We start from the raw sequence: 27,498 nt of genomic DNA, 5'->3' as shown, positions 1-27,498 counted from the left end.
CTCTCCTATGGACTTTTTAATGTCTACAGTCTCAGATCAACACAGCCCTGCCCTCCAGCACTATCAGCAGCAGGAGCAGCAGAAACCCCTCAACAGCAACATTGTACCCATCAGGTAAAACATAGGCTACGTTTGCTTTGCATTGTCGCCACCTCACAACAGTGATATAGTATGATGCGATCCCATATTAGATTCTTGATGAATGAATGTGTGTTGTTGTTATTCAGTCTGGTTCAATGTGCCCCTTTTTAACTTTGAGCACCCGCCCCTTTAAACGTCTCTGCACGGCCCTGCTGCTCGGCTTCTTATTTTCCCTTTCAGTGGCCCTTTATACCACCATTTTGTGCTACACCGTGGAAAAACATCGTGGGAACTGTCGCAGTTTTAGGCTCGGGGCTTTGTCCTCCCTGAACCCTGACATGCTTTATTTTACAGTTTATTTACCCATCGCTGTTCTGCGTCCACTGAAACCGTAATGAAACTGTGGGGATGGGGTTCGTTTTCCAGAAGATGGCAGCATTGAGATAACCAGGTGCAGCTAAATCTCAGTGAAGAAGATCTGCGCCCACAGGAAGCATGGTGCGGGTTGAGTGCTGCTCCGACTCCCTCCGCTGCGGGATTAGGAGGTAACAGCGGTGTCATCGCGGGACTGTAGCAGAGACGAGGTGCCGGAGTGACGGTTGAGGAGAGACTATTCCGTTACGTCCAAAATACATACAATGGACGACAGCAGCCTGCCCCGGAGGGAAGCAGGTCGTTCGAGGAGGGTGTCTGCTGCTGCGGAGCTTGGAGCTAATGTTAGCCTGCAAGATGGCGAGGTGATCGACCTAACCCCTTCCAGAGAAAGTCAGCCTGGAGCGGACAGACCGGGCGCTGCTGGCGGGAGGATGGAGAGGAGGAACTCGGCACCTCACATAGTCCATAAGAGGCATATGCCCAAGGAGCCCTACAAGTTCCACATACCGAAGAAAACTGAGGAAAAGAAAGGTGGGCCATTGTGTCTGTATATTAGTAAAATTACACCATAGCATTCAGGACTTCTCTGTGCTAATTTGTTTAGATTTGTTTTTTACACCTGAAACACTGCCCTGAACCTGAGTTAGCAACGGGGAAGTTCCATTATCGGACGTGCGAGTATCAATTCGAAAACGTTGTTTTCTCTTCTTACATCGCACAACATGACGGTTGTGTCCACAAATGTGTATTTCATATGTCCAGCCCTACTGTCACCATCAGTTTTACGTGTATCAAACTCCGTACAAGCTCCAGTGTGTTTGAGTACACGGTTAGGCTTAGTGAGGGATGCTAGGAGTTAGCGTCACCAGCCAGTTAACATTAATTACATGCTTGTAAGTGCAACAGGTGTTTATTTTTCACTTTATAGATGATTTTAGGCTGTTTGTGAGTGAAAGTAAATATCCACGCATTCATGTACGAAATTATAAGCTGCATTTTCCCCTTTATGTTGACATTAGCTTCTGCTAACGAGGGTTAGCTAAAGCGAGGTAACCGCCTCCTTGTTTACATTCCAGTTATAAGTGTCCAAGTGCTCACATGTACTTTGCGCTTTCTGCTCTTGTGTTTATGGCTACTGTCATCGTGTCGACCCTAAAATGGGATCTTGAGGACATTTTTTGGCGCTTTTTACAGAGTCTACTATAAGATTAAGGCTAAAAGTTAAATGAGCTTTGAGATAAGGTTTGGTGTTGTGCTTTTTAGGGATTGTTGGTAGGTCAGAAAGATGTAAGCCTGAGACCATGGTAATTTATTTTTGCCTTGATTAGCACCAAACCAACACAATAATTTTGGCCCGGGAGCCAGTTTTAAAGGATGTCATTGCATATATATCCCCCATGTACTCCATGCAACTCCCTATCCTATCCTATCCTGTCCTACTCAAACTGTTATGTTCCTTGGTACCTTCCAAGCAGTCTTTCCAAGCCTAATAGACCACTCCTACTGAAAAAGCCTCCTTTAGTTCAAGAGAAATCTTAGTTATTTTCTTTTTCCTCCTTTGAATGCATCATTTAACAAACATAGTTAATAACCACCATGCTGATGATTATAGGGTTTTTTGAAGCAGTAAATTCAAAGATAGTCAGGCTATGCTGACATCTTCTTTATGTATTATAGCTGTCTGAGACCACAATTTGAAACTACCACCACATCTTTTTGGCTTGTGTTTGAATATTTTGTCTCAACCCCGGTGTTGTAGCTGTGGAACGGACAAATATGTTGTGGGTTACTGGGGGCATTAGCTCTTTTTGTTAAATCACACATTAGTGTTTGATGCTCCAGCTGAGCCCTCTCCACTCCGAGGGAGGCAGCTGCTACAGGTTTTTCCTGTTCTCCTGAGAATCTGGCTAAAAAAAGAAAAAAAACAGCACCTGTCCTGTTGTAATTAAGCCAGTCTGTCAAATATTTCTGTGGGCCTCCTTATGAGGAGCCTTTGTGCTCAAAGCGACATAAAGGGTGGGGCATATTGGTGGCTTTATTTCAAATTTTACAATTTTGTCTGATATACGTGAACAGCAGGGTTACTGACAAGAGCAGTAATATTCTGTACAAGCTCAAGTTAAAGTCCTGTTATTTGACTTGAGTTTATGGTCCTTCTAGAGGCAAGTGTGTTAAAGTCAGTGATGACCAGGACTGACCAGGGAAACTGAAGATACGGTTGAAAGAGCTCCCCCTCAGCTCGTTATATGCCTGTTACACATACACAAAGCAAGGCATCAAGTTCAGTTACCTGCAAACTAGGGGTGTCATGATATCAGCTTTTCATGGAATTAATATTGTGGCCCATTGCTTACTAAATCTGGCCCCTTATCTCTTCCTCTGTGGACACCCCAAAAGAAGTTACATCATCAATTACTTGTCCAGTGGAAGAAAATGTTATGTTGAACAGAGAACACTGCAAACAGCCAAACACACCTGTTTCTTGCTACGAAATAATGAAGACAGTGTAAAGGTATATATGTAAATTATAAAGGTAAAATGGATTCATCATTCTGAGGGATTATTTGTGAAAGTGGTTTTTATTGGCTCTAATCTCTCCGGTCTTTCTTGCAGCTCTGTTCCAGTATGTCTCCACTGAGTCCAGAGAGTATGAAGACATGATGACTATCCTGACCTCCAGCTACATCGACACTAACTCTGCTGGATGCTTTACGTACTCCATACCTCGGCTTGTCTACAGTGAGCTGCTGGAGAAAGAGGTGAGTGATAAACAAGTCAGAGTCGTGAATTCATTAAACAACTAAATGGGAGGGAGGGGGAAATCAAGATCACCGTGGGTTACGTGCAGGGACTACTTTACTTGCAGGTTGTGACCACACGTCTTTGCTTGGATGGTCTGGTCAAGTGGTTTTGTAACAGTTTACTTTGTGGGCAACACAGATGATAGTACTAAAAACAAAGAAAAACATTGTCTCACCTTTCTTTCCATATAAAGAAGTTTAACTACGCGTTTAATGCTTGATATATCTTAAGACAAATAACCGCAATGTAAATCTTACTTTTATAATGCAGAAAAACTGCCTGGAATATAAAATAAAAACCAGAAATCTTTTTAGTCAAAGAAAATGTCTTTTTTAATGCAAACCGCCTCTTAAAAAAATCAAATTCTGTAGTAAATATATAAAAAAAAAAGGGAATTTGTATGTTATTTTAAGGAATGCTGACAGTAGACAGCAGCTCATTTTATGCCCCTTAATGGTTCATCATTTACTTACAGGCTGTAGTTGATGTCTTTGTCAGTAAGAACATTATAAAACAAACACAAGATTTAACATTCTCCAAAGCTGTGCTGTGGGTTGGATTGGACGATTTGGTGTGTTGATTTTGGTTTCAGGGCCTTATGTTGAAACCGCTGGTGTACTCTGACTATTCATTTTCTAGATCAAAGTATCACAAAACCACTCTGCTGTCTTTTTTTTTTTTTTTTAACACCTTGCTTGGGTAGATAACTTCCTTTCCATGAGAGAGTAAAGAGCAGTCATAAGCAAGCCTCAGCTGGTAGTTGGTGACGTAACTTCTTATGGGGCGTCCACACAGGAAGAGAACAGGGGCCAGATTTAGTAAGCAATGCAAATTAATGTGATGCCACAAAAATTATGCCAGTATTACTTAGCTGTAGATCCTGTTAACACATCTGTCAGTTAGGGAGGTGAATGAACAGACATTGTCACAGTACAGTAAGCAGTATAACTGATTCGATTTTAGGAAGAAAAAAAAAGTAATTTTAATCCTGAATTCTGAAATCATATATTTCAATATTAAAGGAAGTAAAAGGAGATGTTAAAGGAGATTTAACCTCGACAAGCTAATATAGTTAGCTTAGTTAAAACAGAATCAGTTCTTATTTAGTGTATTCTGCTCTGTGTATTTGTCTTGCACGATCACGCAAAATAGATTGTTCATCTTTTAAAAAAAAAAAAAAATTCCTGGTTAAATAAATAAAAGAAATTAAATAGAAATATCGGGATTGGGGTACCATGGACATGTGCAAGTGTCAGTGCAGTGCTCAGGAAATGAACAAATCAATATTTCACTCAATAAAAACTACTGTTTATTTACACTGAAATGAGCTGAACACATGTGAATGTATTGCCTGTATTTGCATGGTAGAGCAGCTATTTCAGAGGCCATGTTTGTGTTGTGAGAAAATTTAGGTCTTGGAGTAAGAATTATGAATTGGATAGGTTTGTCATTAGGAAAAGCTGTTTAGAGAGATGATATTGTTTGTTTAGTGATCATTGTACTGATCGTTTTTGTGTGTGTTTGTGTTTATGATTGATCACATTATTTGTGTGTGTGTGTGTGTGTGTTTTTAAGTTTGTGGAAAAAAGGAAGGAGATGAAGGCAGAGGGGAGGACCGATAAGGAGCTGGAGGAGTGCTACTGTTTCCTGTTGACAGACACTCAAAAGGTAGGAGTGACACCGAGCTATTGGTTCAGTTAACAGTGGTTTTGTTTGTTTTGGCCTTTATCCAGAGACATAGTCAATTTACATAGTTGATTTACTTAAGGGAAGTATGTATTTCTTAGAAGATTTCTTCTTAAGAAATTAAGTTTACAGGGAAAAGACACTGCTTGTAGTTGTTCCTAGAAAACTGAATGACTGTGTTTTCTCTGTAAAATAACTGGGATCACGCCAATAAACCATGTCCTTTAAGACTGAGCTTTCATTATATCTGTGATCTAACTTGTGTTTTGTTTATTGTTTTAGCTTCCCCTGCTCTGTGAGAAGGGACTGTTTGTGGGTCAAAGCTGGATCACAGTGTTGGGAAACCCCAGTAAAGGTAATAGTGCACAAATGATCTACATATTGAGTTATTGTATGCTAAAAGGAGAAGTCACAACAAGCTGATATTGAATTTATTTTTTTGAATCAGCTTTCCAGTAAATATACAGTTGTGCCTTGACTTATGAGTTTAATTCGTTCTGTGACGGAGCTTAAAACTCAAACTACTCGTATGCCAAATCAATTTTCTCCATTGAGATAAATGAAATGCCATTAATCCGTTCCAGGCCCTCAAAAGCGCCGCCTCCGGATGGTTGGAAAAGCAAAGTTTTGCAAAATAAATGTAAGAACAACACTGATAACCGCATAAGGTGAACGAGTGAAACACGACATGCTCGGCAGATGTTGCTCTAAATTTCAGCTCTAAACTCAAAATTGTACAAGAGACTGGGCGTATCTCGAAAAACTTGTTAGTTGGGGCACTCTTAAGTCAAGGTACCACTTTAAAAAAAATTCTATAAGTAGTAATTTTATCACTTTGTGTGTGTGTGTGACATATGTGTCTGCATATGTTCTTAGGAGTGTATCTGTCAAGGTACTCAGACCTGCTGCAGATGAGTTCCTTAACACCAGGAACTACGGGGGAGATTGTCATCTTCAAAGTGATGAAGGTAAGTTACAGGGTTCATATGTGCGTGGAAAAGCTGAGAATGGTCAAGGAATTTTACAAACCTCTAAAAATGTTGGAAAGTTCAATAAATCCACAAAGTCTAGGAAAAGTCATGGACTTATGTTTCACAAGTACTTCTGTAATAGAGTATTTGGGATTCAGGTAAAAAAAAAAATCTGTATTGGTCAAATAATTGTATTTTATGAAAAATCTATCACTTTACTCAGCTCCATGTTATTCTCTGTTTAGACCCCAGCACGAGCTGAAGCCTGCACTTTGAGGACAATTGCACAAATACTAAAATAATGCTTCATTAATGTCTTGCTGCATTTATAAAAGCACAAAGTAAGAGCAGAGAAAAGCAAGGACATGAGACATGCAAATTGTTGATTTTGTAGAAGGGATAGTCATCGTCATTAGTCATCATTTGAATATTCAAAATATTAAAAAAAAAACCCTCAAGCAATTCTAGCTGCTATTTTTAAAGTACATAGTTTTTCTTTCATTGACCAACACTTAGTAGGATATAATAGAAAAGTGCAGTATTGAGTCACTGATGTAAGTCAAGAACAGAGTTTGTGAGGCAAGCTTTCTTGTAATTATCGATTTGATTGCTTATTTTATGTTTCTTTGTGTTTTATTTATTGCTGAGTTGTTGTGACTGTGGATATGTCATTTGTTAGATGGCTCACTCTGTAGATATTTAAATTATATATAGGTTAAACATCACAAAACTATTTTGACAACCACCAAACAGCTAAAACAGCAAATGAAAGCAGGTAAACGGAATCCGCAAAAAGACGTAAATACAAAGCGCAGATCCGACGCATTAGAATCTGTGAGCCCTGACGGCGTGTACGTGTCGTCGGGTGAGAAAGCCGGCAGCACACTGATTCTGATAAATCTTTGTTGTTAAACTCAATACGTAGTGGTAGAAATGATTGTAATCTGCAGTGGAATTCTTTGTTTGGCGTTTTAGGGAAAAGTCAAGAGCATCTATGAAAACATGAAAAACCTTCTAGATCCAACGCCTCGCTTTGACAGCCATATCTCCAAGAACGCCAGCAAAGTCACCTCGCTGAACTCATACCGCGCATTTGAACTCACACAGGTAAATACACTCAAACACAGAGGGGAAAAAACAAACAAACTGAGAAATGGACAACTTACTCTGGGACAAACATAATGTCCCACACATTTTACACACATTTTATCTGTTCAACACAGAAAATTGTTTCAGTGCTTTGAGATGTTTTATAGTCAACAGGAGTCTTTCAGTTGGTTCTGGCGGTGTTATTGGGGTCCGGTTTGTGTTTGGCAGGAATTGAATGTCTGAATTTAACTTTAAAAACAATATCCAGAGAGGATTGTGTGGAAATGACTCAGCTGTTGAAAAAGCAGACCTAAAATTACACGTCTGTCAATATGTATTTTTTGTTTTAAATTGAACAAAATGACATGAAAAATATCTTTCAGCTTCAGATGGTTTATTCGCTAAAACAGGTTTTCTAGTTAAAATGTTTTTGTTTGATGATCAAATTTTTAGTTTCCATATTTGTACTAGGACTGACCTGAAAAATAAATTTTCCATGGTTGGGTTAGGGCTCATATTTAATGTGTGTGTGAATTTCATTTCATGGGTCAGTGTTGTCTGAAATGGAACAGGCTGGCTGTACACTCACACAAATAACAGTTGCAGCATTTGACTCTGATTGTTGTGATTGCCACCTCATTTTGTCAAAAACTTGTCCCATCCATGCACCCATCCATCTGTTTTGGGTGGATCATTGCCAACATGTCTGCACTACCTCTGGATACCTAAGCCCTTTGCACACTGATATAAACGTGCTACCAAAATCTCACTCAAGACGCTGAAGCCACCTCAACTTGCTCCTTTCATCATGGAGAAGCAGCCACAGTATGCTGAGCAGCTACCGAAGGAGCATAGAGAGGTGCTCCGTTTGGAGAAGGAGGCTCATCTGGTGTGTCTGTGATCCCATTTTGGCCCTCTTTCGAATTTTGTCTTTCTTTGTCTTTGCCTGGAAAATAAAAATCAGTTCTATCTGCTGATGAGGATATGTTGTCAGCGCTAATGGTGACATCGTGATCAGTGCATATGACTTATCCTACTTTTACTAGCTGGAATTAATTTGACAGCACCTCTTTTTCTACTCTGAGCCAAGATGGTGACCACTAATCATTATCATTCAAATTATTTTTCAGGTGTTTGTAGTGAGATTCATTTAGTTTGTTCATACTTGTTGTGAATCTACTTGTAGGCAGTGCAAGTATAGACACAGCATGTGTAAATGTGAAAAAGTACTGACATATGCAATCACGTCTGGTTATTGAAGAGGAAAATAAGCGTTTGGGAACCTTGTGAGTCTTTTAAAGAAGCAATGACTGCTTTAAACAAAACCGTTTTCTTGATTATTCCAGCAATACTTCTACGAGTATTCATTCGACGAGCTGCGACAGCGACCTCGCCAGGTGTGCCCGTACGCTGTGGTCTCCTTCCAGCTTAAAGGAAAAGACTCTCCTCTTCCCAGTGCACCTGTAGCACCCATCAGGTATGTGAAACATGTAAATTGATGCTATTCTAGCGAGATGACACCTAAAGAGAGTGTTCGCAGGTTTCCAGGAAAAAGCAGCCAGAGCAGCTTCAGTAATTAACTTTAGAAATGGAGTCTTTTAATGAATGTGCTCTTGTTTTGTTTTTTTTATATTTTATTCCATAAAAGTCTGACGGACATTTTAGACATGGAGGAATCAACAATGGTTCTGAGTTTTAACCTCTATCTCTGTGCCAAAACTGACATGAAGTTTGTAATTTGTGTTTGGTGGGCAGGTCGAACAGTCAGTCAGCAGAGGGGAGTAAAGGTGAGCACTGGTCCCTGTTTTTTGTCGATGTAATCACACCTGAATGTGAAAGGTCACCTACACTGCTTGGATATAAAATAAAATAGGAAGCTCTGTGTTTTTTGTTTTTTTTCTTTTCAGTCTTGCTCTGGTGCTGATGAGGTTTTATTTTTCTCCCACAGAGCATGCTCAGTTCACAGTGTGGACTGGAGACCTGGTGAAAGGCGACCGAGTGCTCTTTCAGATCTCGCTCTGTTCCCTGTCTCCTCCCTTCCTACCCCACAAACTGTGAGTACTGAGCTGACCTTTAGGCTGTTTAAAGCAGTGGTTCTCAAACTGTGGGTTATGGAGTTCCTGTAGGTGGGGTGTGGATGACCAGAAAAGACATTAGTTTGCTGACTTACTGACCAACATTTGTGACTCCTCTTTATCTTTAAAGATGGATTGAAATCTAAAGTGGGTTTTAGATAGACTTGAATGATATAATCAGCTACTTGTGATGTGAGTCTTCCATCCTGCACGTGAACTCCACCATCTTGGACCACAGCTAGCGAGAGTTGAGTTTGGTCTAGTGAAACATAAAATGTTAGCGTGGCTATGTCAGTGCGCCCCAGGGTGGCTGAGGCTACATTGTAGCTTGCCATCACCAGTGTGTGAATGTGTGTGTGAATGGGTGGATGACAGGTTGTGTAAAGTGCTTTGGGGTCCTTAGGGACTAGAAAAGCGCTATACAAATACAGGCCATTTATGTTGCAGATAGGCACGCTAACATTTAGGAGTATATTCGATTCCATAGATCCTCTATCTAAGCTGAATGAGAACCACCACATCAGCACCCTGGCTTACAAGCCCGGAGGTAGGGCAAAACAAAAAAGGAAGGGCTGGGAATAGCCGGTTAGTTGTTACTGAATTTAAAAAATACGACTGAGGATATTGGCCACTGCTAAAGTGCTTATGACGTTTTTCTCTCAGACAGATGGAAAAAATAAAAAGCGAGTCACTGAAAAATAATTAGTATATCTCAGCAGTCTGACTGGGTAAAGTGTAAGCATGGGAAACACTGGATGGGGGTGTTTCTTAGAGTGGGGGAAAAATAAAAAAAATTTGAGAAAAGGTTTCAACTAAAATGAAAACACACACAGACATATTCCATCAACACCTCGAAAGCTTACCTGGCTTAGCTGACTAAATTCCATTGTTGGTGTCCATGTTTTCTGTGATGCATTGCGCTCAACTCTTTAGCTTAGCCTTATAAAATAGCTTACCAGCCTGCCTTTAATGATCTGTAATCCCTCGCAGTATAATTTTTACTTTTACTTACTTCGAAAAAACTGCATGCACATTTAAACAAATGCATCCTTACCATTTTAAAATAATTCGCTCTGTGTCCGTCTCACCATGATCCTCCCTCAGACCAGAGAAGCTGGAAATTGGTCATTTGATGAGGCTCGACCAGGTGACCAACCTCCTCCCTGCCAGCCTGTTCTCCTATAACCTCTACAACAGCAGACAGGAGGGTAAGATCACATTAATCCTCTTAGTGATGCCACGTTACACACCAGAACTACAGTCACTTTAATGTTACATAAGATTCTAGTAATCACCCTTTCTGTAACAGCATTTTCACCCTCAGATATTGCCAAAAATCCTTTCTTAGTTATATTTTCAAAATGCATGTGCATTGAGCTTGAAAGAGGAAGTGGATGGGACTTATTTTATATTTTCTTTTTGGTAGTTGTGAAGAACGGCTATTACTGCAGTCTTCTGGAAGTGATGGACAGAAATCGGTCTAAAACCAGCGTGACGAGACTGCTGCATGAGCTGGAGATAAAGCGAGTGGTGGGTTCTGCTTGCTTTAATATCACAGAGGACTAGCAGATTCTCATGTACAGTGCATGGAAGCTATATATGGAAACTATATATCTGCCAGAGTCTTTATTTACCTACAGAGAAAAGCAGGTTGCCTTTATTTGAAACGGCCTCACATCAAAGGCAGCTATTTCACTTTGATATTGCAGGTGAATAGATTGTGAAGTTCTGAGCCATTATCAGCTGAAACTCTGTGATACAGTGATTTTTACTCTATTTTTGAACCTTTACTTGGTGTAAAATGTATGTTAGACAGCAGTTGAATATTCTTGAGTTATCTTGTTATGCTGGTAGGACAATGGTTTGTAATTAAGTGTCCCAGTAACTCATTTTTGACTTTCATTGTGATAAAACTACAAAAAGATTATAAGCAATGCAAAATGATAAGTGGATTTGTGGAAACATTATTTTATCTTAAGAAGTTGTTTGTTGTTGTGTTTTTTAGTTGTTTGGAGAATTATTTTCATGCTTTGCATCACTATTGGAGTCTCAGAGATACTAAAAATTGTAAATATGTCCCACAGACAGCAGCAGTTTGAACTAAGTGTAGCAAGGAAGACAAAAATAAAATGTGAAGAATGACAGGAAGTGTTGAGTACAAGTTGTCTGCTCTCTTTACAGGTTATAGTGACTCCGCTTATAGATAAAGGCTTTCTGTTCCTGTTGTCCAGTGTTCAGATGGCCACGCCCACAGGTAAGGCATGGGACTATGAGTTATACTGGTAAATTGTATGCAGGATAATATTTGGATAAAAATCAAGAGTAAAAATAAATAAATACGCATTTCTCACTATTCAGCGTTATCTTCTCATTCAAATCCAGGCAGTATCTAGCGCTAGAGAAGTCAGATCACTTCTCTGTCAGTCCCGTATTGACCCATTTCATGTTTGCTTCTGTAAATTGTTTTCTTTGCTAATTTCAAACTTGGGCAGATATCAGTTTTTATGTAAGACCGTTCCAGTCTTCATGTTTAGAGTTATTGCCAGCATGGGGTTTGAAGCACAAGCAGAAACATGCTCATTAATGTGTTTGATCCATCCCTCAGGCTGAGCATTCAACTTACTGTAACATCCTCTGATGGAGAGTGTGAATGAAATGTGTCTTGAGGCCATCTCACCTCTTCTAAATTGATAGTAAAATACTGGAGAATAACTTTGAAGGGGAGGGTGACCAAATATAAATCCTCTTTATTGGTGCTTTCAGCCCATTTCAGTGCCTTAAAGGCAGATTTGGCACAATCCAACCCATAGTAATTTTATTCTTGTTTGAAGTAGTTAACCTTAATTTTATCACTGCTGTGAGTTTTCTCTGCAAAGAAAATATTGGTAGATGTCAGTGAAATGTTCATGTACTATGTTTTTGCTGGTTGTATAATTAATTATGAATTTTCTATAATGAAAGTAATAGAGTGAGCTAATGTGTTTTCAGAGAGAGGAGAGAACTGGAAGAGGTGTCTTCAGGCATTGTTTGTTTTCCCAGAGACCAGAGATGTGTCCAAAACTGGTGAGTATCGCCGTAAATGAGGGGCATTCATTTATTGTAGTTGCCTTTTGGTACAAAGTAAAGTTTTATATTGAAAAGAAAATAACAGGAGCATTAATGGTGTCCCTGAAAACCAATTTTTGATGAGCTAAATTAAATTGAGTCATCATACAAGCATTTTTAGTGTAACCACAGTTCACAGGACACTGAGCCTAAGTGTTAATACTGATCATTGACTCTGCTGACAGGGTTAAACAGCTGAATCAACATTATTTTCAACCTAATGATGTTTTCCTTGTTTGTTTGTTTTTTTTTCCCATGTAGCACCGCACTCTGGCTTCTCTTCCCATGATGCCTCTGAGTCTCAGACATCTGGTGCTGCAGTAATGTCACGGCTAAGTCAGTTTATCCCAGCAATGCATCATGCCCTGCTCAAAGTTCGTGCCAACCCCCCTCCTGAGCTGTCTGCTGGTGTGGAGCGCCAGGCACGGGAATACCTCATTGGCCTGAAAGACGGCAAGGTACGACCCAAATCTCTTGAAACTGGCTCCTTCAAATATCCACTTCCCCTGGGGACTGTAACGTTTCTGTGTTTGCTCCCAAGGTTCGACAGTACCCAATGGGTGAGTACGATTCCCAGATGGATGACAAGGAAAAGTCAGTTGCTGCTCCCATACACCATCGGGTGAACTTGGAGGGTTACCTGCGCTCCTACCTGTACAGCCCCGCCTTCTACCTTCTATCAGCAGCTCGGGCCAGGCTGTTATTAGAGGCGCACTGTGGAATTGAGCAGCCGCATCAGGAAGCAAGAGCCAGGAAAAGAGACGCAACAGAGAAGGAAGCGACAGGAAATACTAGGCACGGGCAGACCAACACACAAAAGGTGAACAGTCACACAAAAAAACATAACGCAGCTTAGTAAGTCCACTTGTACTGGTCATGTCCATAAGTATTTGGACAGTGATACAGCTCTGTGCACCAATATTATTTATCTGAAAATTAAAGACTCAAGATGTTATTTTAATGGTATTGAAATTATTATATTGTAATTCAAGATGTTATTGAATTACGGACTTTCAGCCTTAATTCAAGGGGTTTAATAGAAATATTATTCAGTTTGCTTAAAAGTAATTCAGTTGTTTTTTGGGTTAAATGGCTACATTTGGTAGCAGTTTATGGGTGCTCTCAATATCCCCCTCCGGGCCAGAAAGCTCTGGGGAGAACTCTGGGTTAGATCAGTGTTGGAGACCTTCAGCAAGAACAACTTAAATGATCACAGTCTTTTATTTTAATGAAATCCTGTTTCAGCCTCTTCATTTTCCCTCTTCATTCTCTCTCTGCTTCCCTTTGTGGTGGATGCCCGGTAACAAGTTGATGGAAAATTATGGCAAATATATATTTTTAAATATATATTTTTATATACTCATTGGTTTATTTCTCCTTGTTTCGTTCAGTTTCTTGAAGCAAACAAATAGGCATGTTGATTACATTGCGAATATTTACAAATATTACACTTTTCAAAATTCTACATGAAATCTTTAACTGTTTACCCCTTGAAATCCTGGAGTAACCCTTGAAGCTCTTTTCTGAGCTGAGTGGTTTCTGTTTATATTTCAGCCTGCTTATGGAACCAACTGACTGTGTTTGCATCAGAAGTTAGTGAGGGTGGTCTCTGCCTATGCTGCTACCCCTGGAAAAACCCAGAAACTATTCTAATGGTAGTCAAACCAAATCTTTATTGATCTATACTAAGAATACAGGCGAGGCATTGTTGTTAGAATGTATATTCCTAATATGCTCTGGCTATGAGTAGAGGCTCTAATTCACCTGCTGTTCAAATATCATATCAGGTAGCTTCAGATAGCAGCAGGCTCAGAGGGATAGGGAAGAATCAGAAATATGAATGAGGATTATTTAGATTTGTGAGTCATGTAAAGCTACTTCAGTAGAGTCCGGAAATAAAAATGCGGAGATTGAAATGTGCAAAATAATCCTGCGAAGCAAAATAGATTTCCTTGAGTCATTCACCTAAACTTAGACAAACAGAGCATACTTTTCACTTACTAGTGGTGAAACTGAGGGCTGAAAGACCCACAAACAAGCAGCAATTTATAGTAGTAAAGACCTGACAGGAAATCTCAAGGGAGGAAACTCAACTTGGTGGATTCAGATTTAAGGCAGTTAAGTTGAAAGTCTGGTCAACACATTATGATGTCACATTTTCAGTTTCACAGTTGCATCTGAAATGAGAGCGAGAGACCCACAGTGGGTGGTTTACTGAGGTAAAGTGACAGAAATTGTTTTTGTCCTATGGGGTTGATGAACTCATACCAGTGATGCTTGTTGCTCAGATGCAGCAGCTGATCGACCTTGTTTTGACCTGCAAGAGGAATGCAGAAAATGAGGTGAAGAGGGAGGAAGGAGGGGGGCTCCAGGCTCCAGGGAGGAAGAGGAAGATGGAGCAGCAGGCGGCAGAGAGGGCTCTTAAATACCTGAAAGCATCCCAGGAACCCATAAGGCACAGCAAGATCCCAGGTGAGGAGATGGGAAAAGCATGTCTGCGTTTTTTGATATGACCTGATCCCAGGCTTCATGAAAATCAGCTTTCAGGTCCTCAAATGTAACCTCTAAAGTCATGAATGAACTTAGGTTTGACAGCAAATCCTCATGAGTGAGTCATATTTGTATATTCATGCAACATCAGGGGAAGCTCTTTTTCTTTCGATGATTCTTTTTTGTCAAATTTCCCTCTAAATTTTCTTAAGAACACCAAAGATTGTTTGCTTTTTTCATTTTGTTAACAAGCTCACAATCATTGACTGATGACATGTTTTCTCTTTGGATTTGCCTTCTAAGTTGAAGGAAACCAAGTGTCCTTGTCTCCTGTCTCCTTCACGTCTGTGATTGGCTCATTGGGTTTGAAGGATACTGATTTGAGAGAAGACGGATCTGAACTTGCCGCCAAACTTCTGAGCCTGCTAACAAGTGAGCGGATACTCGGACAACATGCTGAAACTTTCCATTCTTCCTGCTCTTCTTTTGGCTCCTTTGTTTAACCAGAATCTTTTAACTCTGTTTCCTTCTGTTATGGAGCAGCTTGCTGCTTACATCTTATTTCAGTTGATTTTTCTGCTCATTTCCAGGCCTCGACCAGGCTGCCAGAGGAACGGCTAATCAGAGCCTTTATGAGGCACAAGAAGATGGGCTGAGGGGGTCGTATCCGTTTGATAAGCTGGCTACAAAACTAGGCCTGCCCACCAACTGTGACATTGATCTGAGAAAGCAGGATGAGCTGGAGGTATTTGATGTTTATGGTGTCTGTTCACAAAATTACTGTCTAGAACAGCGATGTCAAACATGCAGTCAGGCAGCCAGAACCTGTCTGCTGAAGGGTTCAATTCAGCCTACTGGACTACTTTGCAAAGTGCAATTCTCATTAAAGTGCACTTGTTAGTTTGTGGGTACCAGTGTTACACACATTTTTTACCTTCTGTTTCCTGGTAAATTTTTAGAGATGCATTGCAAGGGTTTTCTTTTACTTGTTTTGTTGTTGTTTTTTAGTTTACAGTGAATAAAGCGAATACTGGACTGCAGAACAAAAAGCCTATTAAAACCTGAAGCATATCACAGCTGTGATACTGTTGTGGTTTCCTGTCAAGAGCTTTTAAGGGTCGTTTATAAAATGATCTCAGTGGTTTTTAGAGTGTTCTTAGCATCTTAAGACCAACAAGAGATAAGGAAGATGATACCAGTGCAATCACATAGGTTGTTATGTATTATTTCAATGTATTAGTCATCTTCTTGCCTGCTTTCTACCGGGTGTCCTTCAGAACAGCTTAATTCTTCATGGAATCGATTCAACAAGGTGCTGGAAACATTCCTCAGCGATTTTGTCCACATTGACATCCACAAAGTGAATTTCCTATTCCAACACTTTACAAAAATGGTCCATTGAATCTGGTGACTATGGAGGCCATTTGAATAGAGATGTCATGTTCAGGAAAGGAGTTTTAGATGATTTGAGCTTTATGACATGGTGTGTTATCCTGCTGGAACCAGCCATCAGCAGATTGGTTGTCTGAGGTCATACAGGGATGGACATGGTCAGCAGCAATACTCAGGAAGGCGGTTACCAACGTTTAAACAATGCTCAGTCACTCCTGAGAGTCACAAAGTGTGCCAAGAGCTATCCTCCATGCAGTTACACCAGTGATCCTTTCATGTTGTTTACACCAAATGTTGCAGCAGAAATCAAGAATTACTGGTTGGAAAATTGTTGTTATAAGGCTTCTCATCAGCAGCTCCCAACACTGATCTGTTGTTTTAGGCACCCAGGTGGAAAAAGTCTGACTCACCGAACCTAACAGACGGCTTTATCAAAGTTATTTAATGTTTACACTTAAATAATGAAAGTAAGCAGCTGGAAATTAGCATTACCTATCCCTCTTATGAATATTAGTATAATTATCTTTTAATATTTTATCCCCAAACCAATGTTGTATTATTGTCTTATAAATATATAAGTACTTGCATATTTACCTGCTACAAAGCTGCTTCTATTTGTATTACTTCTAAATAAAGCTCCCACTCTGGATAAGCTTCTTCCGGAAAGTGTCATAAAACAAAACCATTTGAAATCGAGCAGGTGAGATTACAAATTTTCCTGTGTTTGTAGGAGCAGACGGCAGGTAGCGTCAGTAGTTTGGAGGGATTCAGTCCCAGCTCGCACAGCGGGGAGATGAATCACCACGGAGCAGCAGCTCGAGGAGGAAGAAGAGAGTTGGGGAAAAAAATGGAGTTTGATGAAGATGACGATGAGGAATATGAGATCCCGTGGGTCCTCATCCCCATAACAGGTGTGTCTGTCTGCTCAGTCAGACATCTGTACTCTAAAACAGACCGTGTGCATTTTACAATAATTTAAAAAAAACAATCAGCAGTCATACCACACATTTAAATACTGTAGATTTTAATATGAAGAGTAAATTAAAGTCAGAATAAAACTCAAAAAACGAAAAAATGTATGAACAATAAAAAGATAAGGGGCCACGTTGTTTACTAACATCCATCATAGGAATAAAGGTTTTTGTGCTAAAACCGTGTCCAGGTACAGTTAGGATGAATACAGCAGCCTGTAGTTTAGATTGCAGATCACAGAGTTGGAGAACTAATCAGACTGAAAACTAAATGTTGGTGTTTTCCGTCTGCAGGTCTGAATTCAGAGAGGTACGCCCTGGGAGACAGGAACATCCCTCACGATCCTCGTTTCCTGCACCTCACCATGGCTACAAGCATCACCACAACAACCAACCCTCCCAGGCAGAGCCCCACCTTGTCTCCTGAGCCCAGATCTCCTCCCTCCCCCTCCCTGTGCCCATCCCCTGAGGCCAGCCTGCCTCCATCCCCCTCCCAGTGCCCCTCACCTGACCCCAGTCCTCCTCCTTCACCCTCGCAATGTCCTTCTCCAGATCCCAGTCCCCCACCTTCCCCGTCTCAGTGCCCATCTCCAGAGCCCAGCCCTCCCCAATCTCCCACACAGTGCCCATCTCCTCAGCCCAGTTCCCCACCTTCTCCTTCCCTGGAGACCAGCCCTCCGCCCCACACATTCTCCCAGCCTAATGAGCTCAGCCTACTTAATAAGAACCACAAAAGTGCTAACGAGGAGTTGTTAACCTCCATGGCCTCCAGGGAGTTTGCAGGTAACATCACGCAACCTGAGAGCATCTTGCTTAATGTATCAGTGAATTCTGGACTTTAATGCCACCTGCAGTTTTGATCGCCAACTGCAAATTTAAAAATTAATCCAAGTTTATTTTTCCATTTTATGTTGCACCTTTAAATTCTGGGTTATCGGTTGTGTAAATCATTGTGACTGATTTATTTATTTATTTAACAGCTTTAATATATTTGAGGAAGCTATGAAAAATTTACTATTTTTGCAGTATGAAGTACGATTTTATTTTTACCCGTGTTTCTGAGCACTTCTGACATTTAAAATTCCAGATCTGAACAGGAACCTGAGCATTTCAGATGTGTTAAAGGCTTCAGATACCTACTGCAAACTAAAGACAAAGTCCCTCTCACAGTCTGCGATCCATACCGTTCATTTAAAATATGACTATTATAGGCTACTGATGCGCCTGCTCTCAAAAGGTATTAAGACAGAAAAAAGGATATTGTATCTAGAATAGTGTGTAATTACATCCTCCATCAAACTGATGCATTCTTAACTCTAAACTTATATTTAATATATCAGAAATACATAGGAGCGGGCGCCAGTTTGTGGAAGCTGCCATGTTCCCCTGCCCCTGAACTTATGGCTAACTGCGTTTTACATATGTGGCTAAGTGTGCAGGAGATGAGCCTTGTTAGTAGAGACCTATTCCCTGAGTATTTCCATGTATTTATTTATTTATTTTCATTTATTAATTCAAACATTGATATTTAGTGTTCCTGTATTGATTTTAACGACTTGTAACGCAGAAAAATTTCATAGTATGAAGATCACAGTTTGTAAGTGTAAGGTGAGACTTTTTTTTTTTAAACTTTATTATATTTTACATCAGCAGTCGACTGATGTATAGTGCCAGTGCAATCACACGATCCTCATTGGTTCTACTCCTGTAATCCTTCCCTCTTGTAATATATGCTTGTTTTTAAATGGGCTGACCTTCGTGTACAGTTAATAGAATTTGTCTCCAGTCTAACACTGTCTTCTCCTGCAGCAGCATCCAGTGACAAAGGGGAGAAACCTCAGGGTAAAGAAAAGAAGACTGAAGAGCCATGTGTTTCTGCAGCCATCCGTCCATCTATTCCTCCATCTCCAGAGAGAAGGATCTCGTCACCATCCACTGAGCGAGTGAAGGAAGCAACAGAAAGAGGAATGGTTAAAGTGAAAGAAGAAGCGGTAGAAGCTTTGGTGAAGGAAAAAGAAAGTCAGGCAGGTGAAAAGGTGCAGAAACGAGAGATAAAAGCGACTGATGATCATGAACAAGATTTGGAGATCCAAGAGATGGATTGTAAAAAGGGAAATGTGAAGGAGCTGGTAGGTGGTTCTCCCTCCTCAGCCTCTGCTTGCACAGATATTAACAGCATTGTGGACAGACATCTTGGTGACTTCTCCTCTGAGATTCAGCTGCTCCTGCAGGAGGAGAGCACCCACTATAACTTACCTCAGTATCCTCACTCGACTTTAATCACAGCAACACCTACACCACAACACACAATGTCCTACGCCTCCGTGTCTCAGTTTTCACAGTATGTGTCCTTCTACAACCCCTGCCCTTCCGTGCAGGACTACGTGGACTCACTAAAGGACGGCATTAACAGCATGATAACAGAGTTTGATGATGGCTGGCGAGAGCGCAAGCCCGAACTCAGTGGGACTAACCCTGACTCCACTTTAGCGAATACAGTCAGTGCTTTTGTGGCCAGCGTTCGAGCAGCTAATACTACAGGCAGAGATGACGAGGGGTCTGCTTCCTGTGATGAGTGGACAGCTGCTGACTCTGGCACCACAGTCAGTCAAAGCCTAGCGCTCTCCAGAGGAAATGAAGCGTGGCTGCCAGACAGCACAACCTACAGGAATCCCACAAGTTCTCATGTTTCTTTATCAATTCCTACCCCCTCATCTGGTTTGATCTATGAGCCTGCAAACACTTCTGTCCTCTGCCCTCCACCTAGCACATCACCACATTCCCAGTGGACACCGCAGCAGAATGAAACTGTAGAAATCAGCAGGACAATCACTCAAGATGTCAGCCAAACACAGGAAAACAGCACCACGAGGACTGTGCTATGTACTGCTGCTGCTGACAGTGGGGGTGTTCTTCCAGCTAAAAACATTGTTGTGACTCTGCCGGGGCTAGGCGGCACTTCTGACCCTTTGGGAGAAGCTTCCAATCCCTCTAAACCGGCATCCAGCCCGAGCTCTGTACCTGTCGCCAAGCCCAGTGTGGGGACCGCACCCCCTGCCACAGACCTGAGCTCCCTGATCAGCCAGTTGCAGCCAGATGTGTTCAACAGCCTGGTGGAGATCATCAAAGAAGTCAAGAAAAACTCCCTGCAGTTCTACATCCACTGCACTGAACCAGGAGACAAGGTCACCAAAGATATAAAGGTAGCCTCATGGGCAGCTCAGTTCACACTACACGAAGAGCCAAAGGAAAGTCCCCAGAATGTTTTTTTATTTTTATTTTTTAACTGTTTTTAAATTTGGATTTCCTTTACTTATTTATAAATAAACAGCTTGACTACTTTGACAAGATGATCTCAAGAAAATCGCAAATAGAGACTGTTTAACATGTCAAATATGAAAGAGGTAGTGCCAGTTATATTAATGCTAAAGGAGCTAAACACAAAGCTGTTGCTGCTGCTGCGTACGATGAGTTGACCAATTTTCTTTGTTGGTATAAATGTGTATAATCTCTGGTTAAAGTGAAGAGTTATTTTATTTGTGTTTATGTTTTGTGTGTGACGTTATGTTGTAGGAACTCCTGCTGAAGCAGGGTAACGTGGAGCAGAATCCGATCACCTTTCTGAGCCAAGAAGACCCTGACAACAGGCTCCTGGTCATCATTAAGAACAAGGACATAGCTGGACATGTACACAAGGTAGTTAACAGCTGTAAAGTCTTGACGGACTCTGCTTTAATCCACACGTTTTGTCTGATGATGACTGCGCCGGTTGTGGTTAAGTGGAGCTTACTGTAGTGTACTGTAGACATCAGCTGTTTTCACTCAAGCTCTCCAGGCCTCGTTTTTTTTAAGACACCAGGCACTGCTGCATGTGAGTGAACCTGCAGCTTCTTAGTACAGTGCAAATAAAGGGTCTAGTAGTCCCGTGCAGTAAGAAGTCTCATGTGTCCTACCTCCTACGCAGAATATTTCCAGCAGTGTCAACATGTTTGAAGCGCAAGTGGTTTGGGCTGTGAATTTACCTTTAAGGGAATGGGATTATATTTTATGTACTGATTTTGTCATCTTTGTTCTTTCTAAATGTACTTTAAGAAGTTTGTAGTGCAGTAAGGGTAACATGACACGACACAAACATTAAAAAAGGGTATTGATTTGTAAATAATTGGACATGAGTAACTTAAGCTTATTATATAATATTATACTACTGTATATTTCAAATGACCTCAGCAGCTCTTTCTCTTTCTCTAAAGATGTAATGCATTCTGGGGTCAGCTTAAAAGAAAGGCATATGTGAAATGTAAACCTGAGGTCAGAGTTCAAATGTGATCTTTGGATGCAAACTATAATCCCAGAGTTTTAAAAATAAGTTTAACGTTATTTGACCTTGCAGAGGTCAAATGTAATGTTGTTGCTCACTAGCTGTATAAAGTTTCTGTGAGATTTGTCCATTTGTGTAGCTCTTCATTATTAACCTTTATTTAACCAGGAGTTAACAGACCTGTACAAGCACCCCTTTGATCACACAGAACCAGAATCAGTTTTTATTGAGCAGGTTGTGTACACATAGAAGGTAGTAGGGCTCCGATTATTTCTTTGCTGTTTGCACAATACTGACAACGTGACATCAACATGACACAATAACGACATGTATACCAGATTTATGTGAAAAAGTGCCGAGTCCAACCCTGTTGGAATAAATTTTGGAATATATATATGTATGTGTATATATATGTATATGTACTTTTATACTGCAAAGTAGAAGGAGTAAAACCAATGCAGAGGCTCGTGTGATCACGCTGGCATTATGCATCAATTATGTGCTGACTTGATGGCCTGGACAGGAAAGACCAGCGCACTTAGAGCTTAAATGCTCTAACACAACACTTGTGTGCACTTTTAAATGTAACACTGCAAACAAACAATGTCTGTTGTGATTTCTGCCTTCTCTGTGGCAGGCGCTAACTATAGGACAAAGATTAGTACAAATACCAATGACAGGTTTTCCACATATTTTTGATTTTAATATGTATGTGCAGTATGCTGCAGAGGTTCCTGCAGTACTTAGCTGTCAGCGGCTGCACTTTTTATGTGCCACTGCTGTGAGGAATTGAGTTTTTCATGCTTGACCGATGTTTTGCTGTAGATATTGAGTCATGAGAAGCCCACATTGAAAACACACATACAGCAGCTTTGTTTATGTGTTTGTGTTGCTGTCAGATCCCAGGGCTGGTGTCTCTGAAGCGACACTCCGCTGTGGTGTTTGTGGGAATCGATACGCTGGATGACATCAGGAACAACAGCTACAATGAGCTGTTTGTAGCCGGAGGCTGCATCGTATCAGACGAGCTGGTCCTCAGTCCAGACTGCATCACTCACGGTAGGTCAGAGAATCAGAAAGCAGCCATGTAAATGTATGTATGTAAATGTAGTGGGAAAAAATCACATCTACACATGGAGAAAATTTTGTTTTTCACAAAGATAAAAACAGATTTTATCTTTTCTGTCAATCAAAACAAATGCATTACTTATATAACTGGAGTGTTAATTAATGAAATGCTTTTCTACAGAACGACTGGCGGCACTGCTGATGTTCCTGGAACAGCACAGTTCTCTAGAGAATGTTTGGAGGTGGAAGATTCACTGCAAAACGCACAAAAAATTAAAAGAACAAGCCAGGTAGTAGATCTGCTTCTCACTGTGTAATGAACAGCCTTTAGCCATTTTAGAAACTATAGGTGTCACATTTCAAAACAAGTTTCTTTTAAATTAGTTTAGGCTTTACAGATTAACTGCTATATAATTCTAGCAGGATATATAAACTTTAAAGGAATTAAAAGAATACATGTGAAACTAACCTTAACTGTAAACAGGTCATTGGTGACCTTGTGGATAAAATGTCACACTATTCAGTATTCCAAGCTGGAATACATTCTGACTGGAGAGGTGTGGTTGAATGGTAACAAAATACATAGTATAACGAGATTAAAACAGCTTTATAAAAGTGCACATGTGCTTTAACACATTATAAGAACTATACAATAATTTAACTATACACTTAATTTAAATATATAAATATAAATACACAGTACAGTACTGGTACAGTATAGTACAGAGACAGACAGGCAGAGAATTGATGAGTTGAGTATGGTGATAGCTTTGGGGAAGAAGCTATTCCTGAGTCTGTTTGTTCTGGCCCGTATGGATCTGAAGCGCCTGCCAGAGGGCAGTAGGTTGAAAAGATGGTAGCCGGGGTGGGTAGTGTCCTTCAAGATGTTTCTGGCCCTGCTGAGACAACGGGAGTGTTAGATGGCAGACGAGGGCAGGGGACAGCCGATGATTTTTTTTGTGCTGTATCTACCACCCTCTGCAGTCCCTTCTTGTCTTCCTCCGTGCAGCTGGTGTGCCACACTGTCACTGCATAGGTCAGCAGGCTGTCGATGGTGGATCTGTAGAAGGTCACCAGCAGCAGGGCGTTTAGTTGCTTCTTCCTGAGCACCCTTAGGAAGTGTAGCTACTGTTGGGTCTTCTTGATTAGGGGCGTGGTGTTAGCTGACCAGGAGAGGTCTGCAGAGTTTTGGACGTCAAGGAATTTGAAGGACTCCACTCGCTCTACACGTTCTCCGTTTATGTGCAGGGGGGCAGCTCTGTTCCAACAGTAAGATGTTTGAAGAAGCATCTACATCCTCCTGCTGGCTGAACGTGGATGATTTGTGTATGTTTGATCATCAGATTCAGGAGAGAAGCAGCCAGCCTGCTGGATTTGCTGTCAGCTTATCAGAAGCGGCAGATCGTGGAGTTCCTCCCTTATCATCACTGCGACATGATGAACCGTCAGTCGCCTGACCTGGACTGTCTAATCGAACTGCAGGGACGATACACGCAGTACCGACACACGATCTTCCTCACAGGTACGTATATGTGAGCAGGCGTGACTCTCAGGGCACCTGATTAATACTGGTGACTGGTTACCTGATTGCAAACTAAACCCAACTGAACTGCATAAGCTTTTACTTTTTGCCTTTCCTATTTCACTTGACTTAAAACCATAGGAGCGGTGTGCCTGAAGTGCATTTATAGGATGATAAATTCCACCAATAAACATTTGATCATTTGATTGGTCGGGTGGTTAATCAAATTTTCATGTTGTTCATGATTTTGGCTTCAATTAGTTATGAATGACAAATCTTCATGTTCTGTGCACAGTATGACTGCATGTGCAGCGGCTCAGCTGACTGTTAAGTTAATATGTCATGTGATTAACATGAGAAAATAATCTCATCATTCTTTTTTTAAATTTTTTTTTATTCAGAGCATCATAATGAGAAGTTCACGGCCTACTCCAGCGGGGGCATCATTGTTGCCAATATCGATGAAATTCTGCACAACTTCTCCCAAATAGTTGGTTGTCATGACATCAAGGCAAAGCAGCCAATCATAGATGACATGTTGTCTCCCAAAGGTGCCAAAGGTTTGAAATGTCTGCTCTACCATCTCTCCATCTTTTCTGTTTCTCCTACTTTACTCCTATACTGACACTCCTTCTCTCCTTCCGTCTCCTTCTCTTCAGAGTCATGTTTTAAAGTCATGTTTTAGAGATAACATGCATTCATTTAACTTTAAATGCAGCCCTGTCATCCATTCTGATGGGAGTACTCCTCTCTCCTCAGGTGTCGGGGGTCAGCTGAGTCATAGTGACTGTGTCTCGGGTCCTGAATGCTCCCTGTCCATCTTTCCAGAGCACAACCACTCGCTCTCCTCTATCACCCAACCACAGCAGCTTCCACAGCCCAGCTCCGGCTTCCCAACCTCTGTCCCTCACCCCTCTGACCAGCTCGTCCCTGACGCCTCCTGTAAGGACGGGGTCCCTCGCCACTCGGACGCTGACTGTGAGGTTCTTCGACAGGCCATCTTACAACTGCGGGCAGAGCGTCAGGCGCAGCTGCAACAGCTTCAGCAGCAGCAGCAGCAGTTGGAGTCCCAGGCAGAGTTGAGCATTAACCCTGTGAAAGGCTTCCTACACAGTCCCTCCTCTCCTTTGGGTCAGGGAGGTCCTCCTGACGCAGTACAGCTTACTCCAGGCAGGAAAGCCGTGGCAGCCACACTGGACTCAATTCACTCGGTACTGCAGCCAGAGCTGAGCAGCAGGAGAGAGGACAAGGTGGAGCCTGGTACAGAGGGATGGAGGAGAGGAGGAAGTGCAGGGAGAGAGGCTGAAGATCAGAGAGGCAGCACTCCAGTGCGAGTGGTGGGCTCACAGGCAGGAAACCAGGCTACTGGCAATAATGGCACGCCAGCCTTTCCGAGCAATCAGAACGCAGCTGTAGTGACAGCGTTGAGCAATCAGACACACAGCGAAGCAGATCAACATGGAGAGCCTGCGTTTTCCAAAGCAGACGAAAGTAGTGCACCGCCCTGCACCACCTGTCCAGCAGAGGGCGAGGACAGAACAAGGTAACATAACACGCTGGTTTGAGTCCTGCTCTTTTTTTACAGGCCAGTTTGTAATATGACTGCAATATTAACACTGTTCGAGTATTCATATAAAATACAAACAGAATTTTTCGACTTACCTTTAGAGCCGCAAGTGGCCCTTAGTGCAACTGCACTTTCTGGCACTTCTGTGTACACTTCATTTTGTGGCCCAGAGGTTTCCATGTGATGCTGACATGCATCCATAAAAGCTGTGCTGATTTCAGTTTTCAACCTCTGACAGTCCGGTTCCTGCTCAGTCTCTTCTTCTGCTTCTCTTTCTGTAGTGAAACAAAAGCCAGCTATGAACAGCCAATAACAGAAGAGGCAGCACCACCGGGCAACAGTGAGGTACCTGGAAACATCACCTCGGTCACAAACCACGAGAGTGTCTCACATCCTGCTCTGCCCCAACTACAAATCCAGCACCCTCAGCAACATGTGAGCGAGCAGCAGCAGGGTGCTACACACCTGCAGTACCAACCGCCCAGCCAGCGGGGCATTGGTCTCCTTCACCCCCACCTACCTCGAGTCCACAGACAGCCTTTTCACCGGGCCCCCATGCTGGGGCCCCTGAATGCCCTGGGAGGAATCAGGGGCCTCCTGGGGCAGCCACCCCTGTGGCCTGGAGGTTTAGGCCCTGTAGGTGCTGTCCCGCTGGTCTGGGGTTTCCAGCAGGCAGCTATGGACTTCACGGGTCCTTCACTGCTGGGAGGGTACCACAGCCCTGCAGGTCCGGGCGGCTTCAGGTACAGAGGGGGGCAGCGAGGAGGCTTTAATGGGACGTAGACAACCAGCAGATTAAACTATGACCCCAGAAAACTAACAGCCTGGAGTCTGAACAGGCCAAACTCTTGACAGGTGTCCACGCTCTGTTTCCAACAACAAAACAAAAAAGATCATCGTTTTAGCCAGGTTATTGCACCACAAAAAAAATTCATGTTGTTTGTGGTTCAAAAGTGGAGTAGAGTAGAGTCTTAAAGTATGCAAGCTTCAGATGGTTTGTATAGTCTGCTTCTGATCCTGAATCATCCCAGGAGGTCAAAGAATCTGCATGTTTCTGTCAGTCAGGGCTCATCACCTCTTTTTATGTGCAAGACCGTGTCTTGAAAATGCCGCACACTAATTTTATATCAGTGCTGCAGGTCTTTGTACAGTATTCAAACTTATAAACACAAACTTTTTCAACCTGTACTCCTGCAGGGCTGTTCTTAAACCCCAGGAGATATGTGAATGTGTGAATCAGCAATAAGTTGTTTTCTTTTAAATCAAGTTTCTGATGTTTTTCATTTAAAACATCAAAAATGTGAAAATGTTATTTCTCACATAAAAATATTGACTGTCAAGCCCTCCTGTAGTTGTTTTATGCACCTAAGAGTGACTGAAATGTCTGAAGACATTTGTCTCTGATGGCTGGCAGTCTGAGATCAGATCAAAAAATGTTGTCCTCAACTATTTTCTGTCTCTTACTGAAGTTCTGCAGCCTCCAAAAACCTCAAAGCACCAAATATGTCTGTCTGTTTGAAAAACACTGAAAGATGAAGCCCTTTCTCAGTTTTTGGACATGATCGAGAGATAAAAACAAGCACAGCAATTGGTGTACCTCAGTCACAGAAGAATTCAGTACTGATGTGGATACAGGGCAGGTTCTGACTGAATGAAGGGTCTCATTTAAATCAGTATCATCTGGACCTTAAGTGTGACTCTTATTACTCTGAGTGGTAGTCCCATTTTCCCAGATTCCCTGAACGCACCAGTTTCACACTCTGGGAACGTTTAATAAGTAAAGTTTTTGTTTTGTTGTGAAGATGTTTTGTTTTTGTGGAAAATGGCACTGCAGAGTAACCTGTACCGGAGGCTGACAAACAGACTGCCTCATACCTGTGGACGATGTTTATATCCTGTAAAAAAGTTTAGTTTGTACAGAGTGTTTTGGTTGTTACACTCTGAGCTGTTTGTGTTAAATTTTATGTAGGGAGAGACTCTGGAATG

General features: G+C 41.6%; 1 protein-coding gene across 1 annotated transcript; it reads left to right on the top strand.

The window, feature by feature from the left end:
- Positions 1–576: 576 nt before the first annotated feature.
- Positions 577–27,498, top strand: tasora (transcription activation suppressor a). The gene is made up of 28 exons (XM_085353370.1): positions 577–987; positions 3,070–3,215; positions 4,834–4,926; positions 5,227–5,299; positions 5,821–5,912; positions 6,891–7,022; positions 8,351–8,481; positions 8,760–8,791; positions 8,953–9,058; positions 10,184–10,287; positions 10,506–10,609; positions 11,261–11,333; positions 12,068–12,142; positions 12,446–12,642; positions 12,726–13,004; positions 14,473–14,656; positions 14,978–15,106; positions 15,265–15,419; positions 16,797–16,977; positions 17,332–17,820; positions 18,847–20,240; positions 20,611–20,733; positions 22,255–22,414; positions 22,605–22,713; positions 23,767–23,945; positions 24,347–24,505; positions 24,705–25,488; positions 25,794–27,498. Exons 1-28 carry the CDS (start codon positions 720–722, stop codon positions 26,293–26,295), a joined length of 6,453 nt encoding a protein of 2,150 aa, XP_085209496.1. The 5' UTR covers positions 577–719; the 3' UTR covers positions 26,296–27,498.

The sequence above is a fragment of the Diplotaxodon limnothrissa genome, linkage group LG5 (assembly GCF_057381915.1).
Source record: "Diplotaxodon limnothrissa isolate DT_005_m linkage group LG5, D_limnothrissa_male_GT1.1, whole genome shotgun sequence".
Classification (NCBI taxonomy): Eukaryota; Metazoa; Chordata; class Actinopteri; order Cichliformes; family Cichlidae; genus Diplotaxodon; species Diplotaxodon limnothrissa.
The sequence above is the reverse complement of the archived record's forward strand: the minus strand, read 5'-3'. Positions and strand labels throughout refer to the sequence as shown.

Bases quoted from the DNA above. Each gene is read 5' to 3' on its own strand.
- tasora (XM_085353370.1), top strand. From the start codon at position 720: ATGGACGACAGCAGCCTGCCCCGGAGGGAAGCAGGTCGTTCGAGGAGG. The intron at 17,821-18,846 runs GTAACATCACGC...CTTCTCCTGCAG, and splicing joins GGCCTCCAGGGAGTTTGCAG to CAGCATCCAGTGACAAAGGG. The intron at 22,714-23,766 runs GTAGTAGATCTG...TTTGATCATCAG, and splicing joins AAATTAAAAGAACAAGCCAG to ATTCAGGAGAGAAGCAGCCA.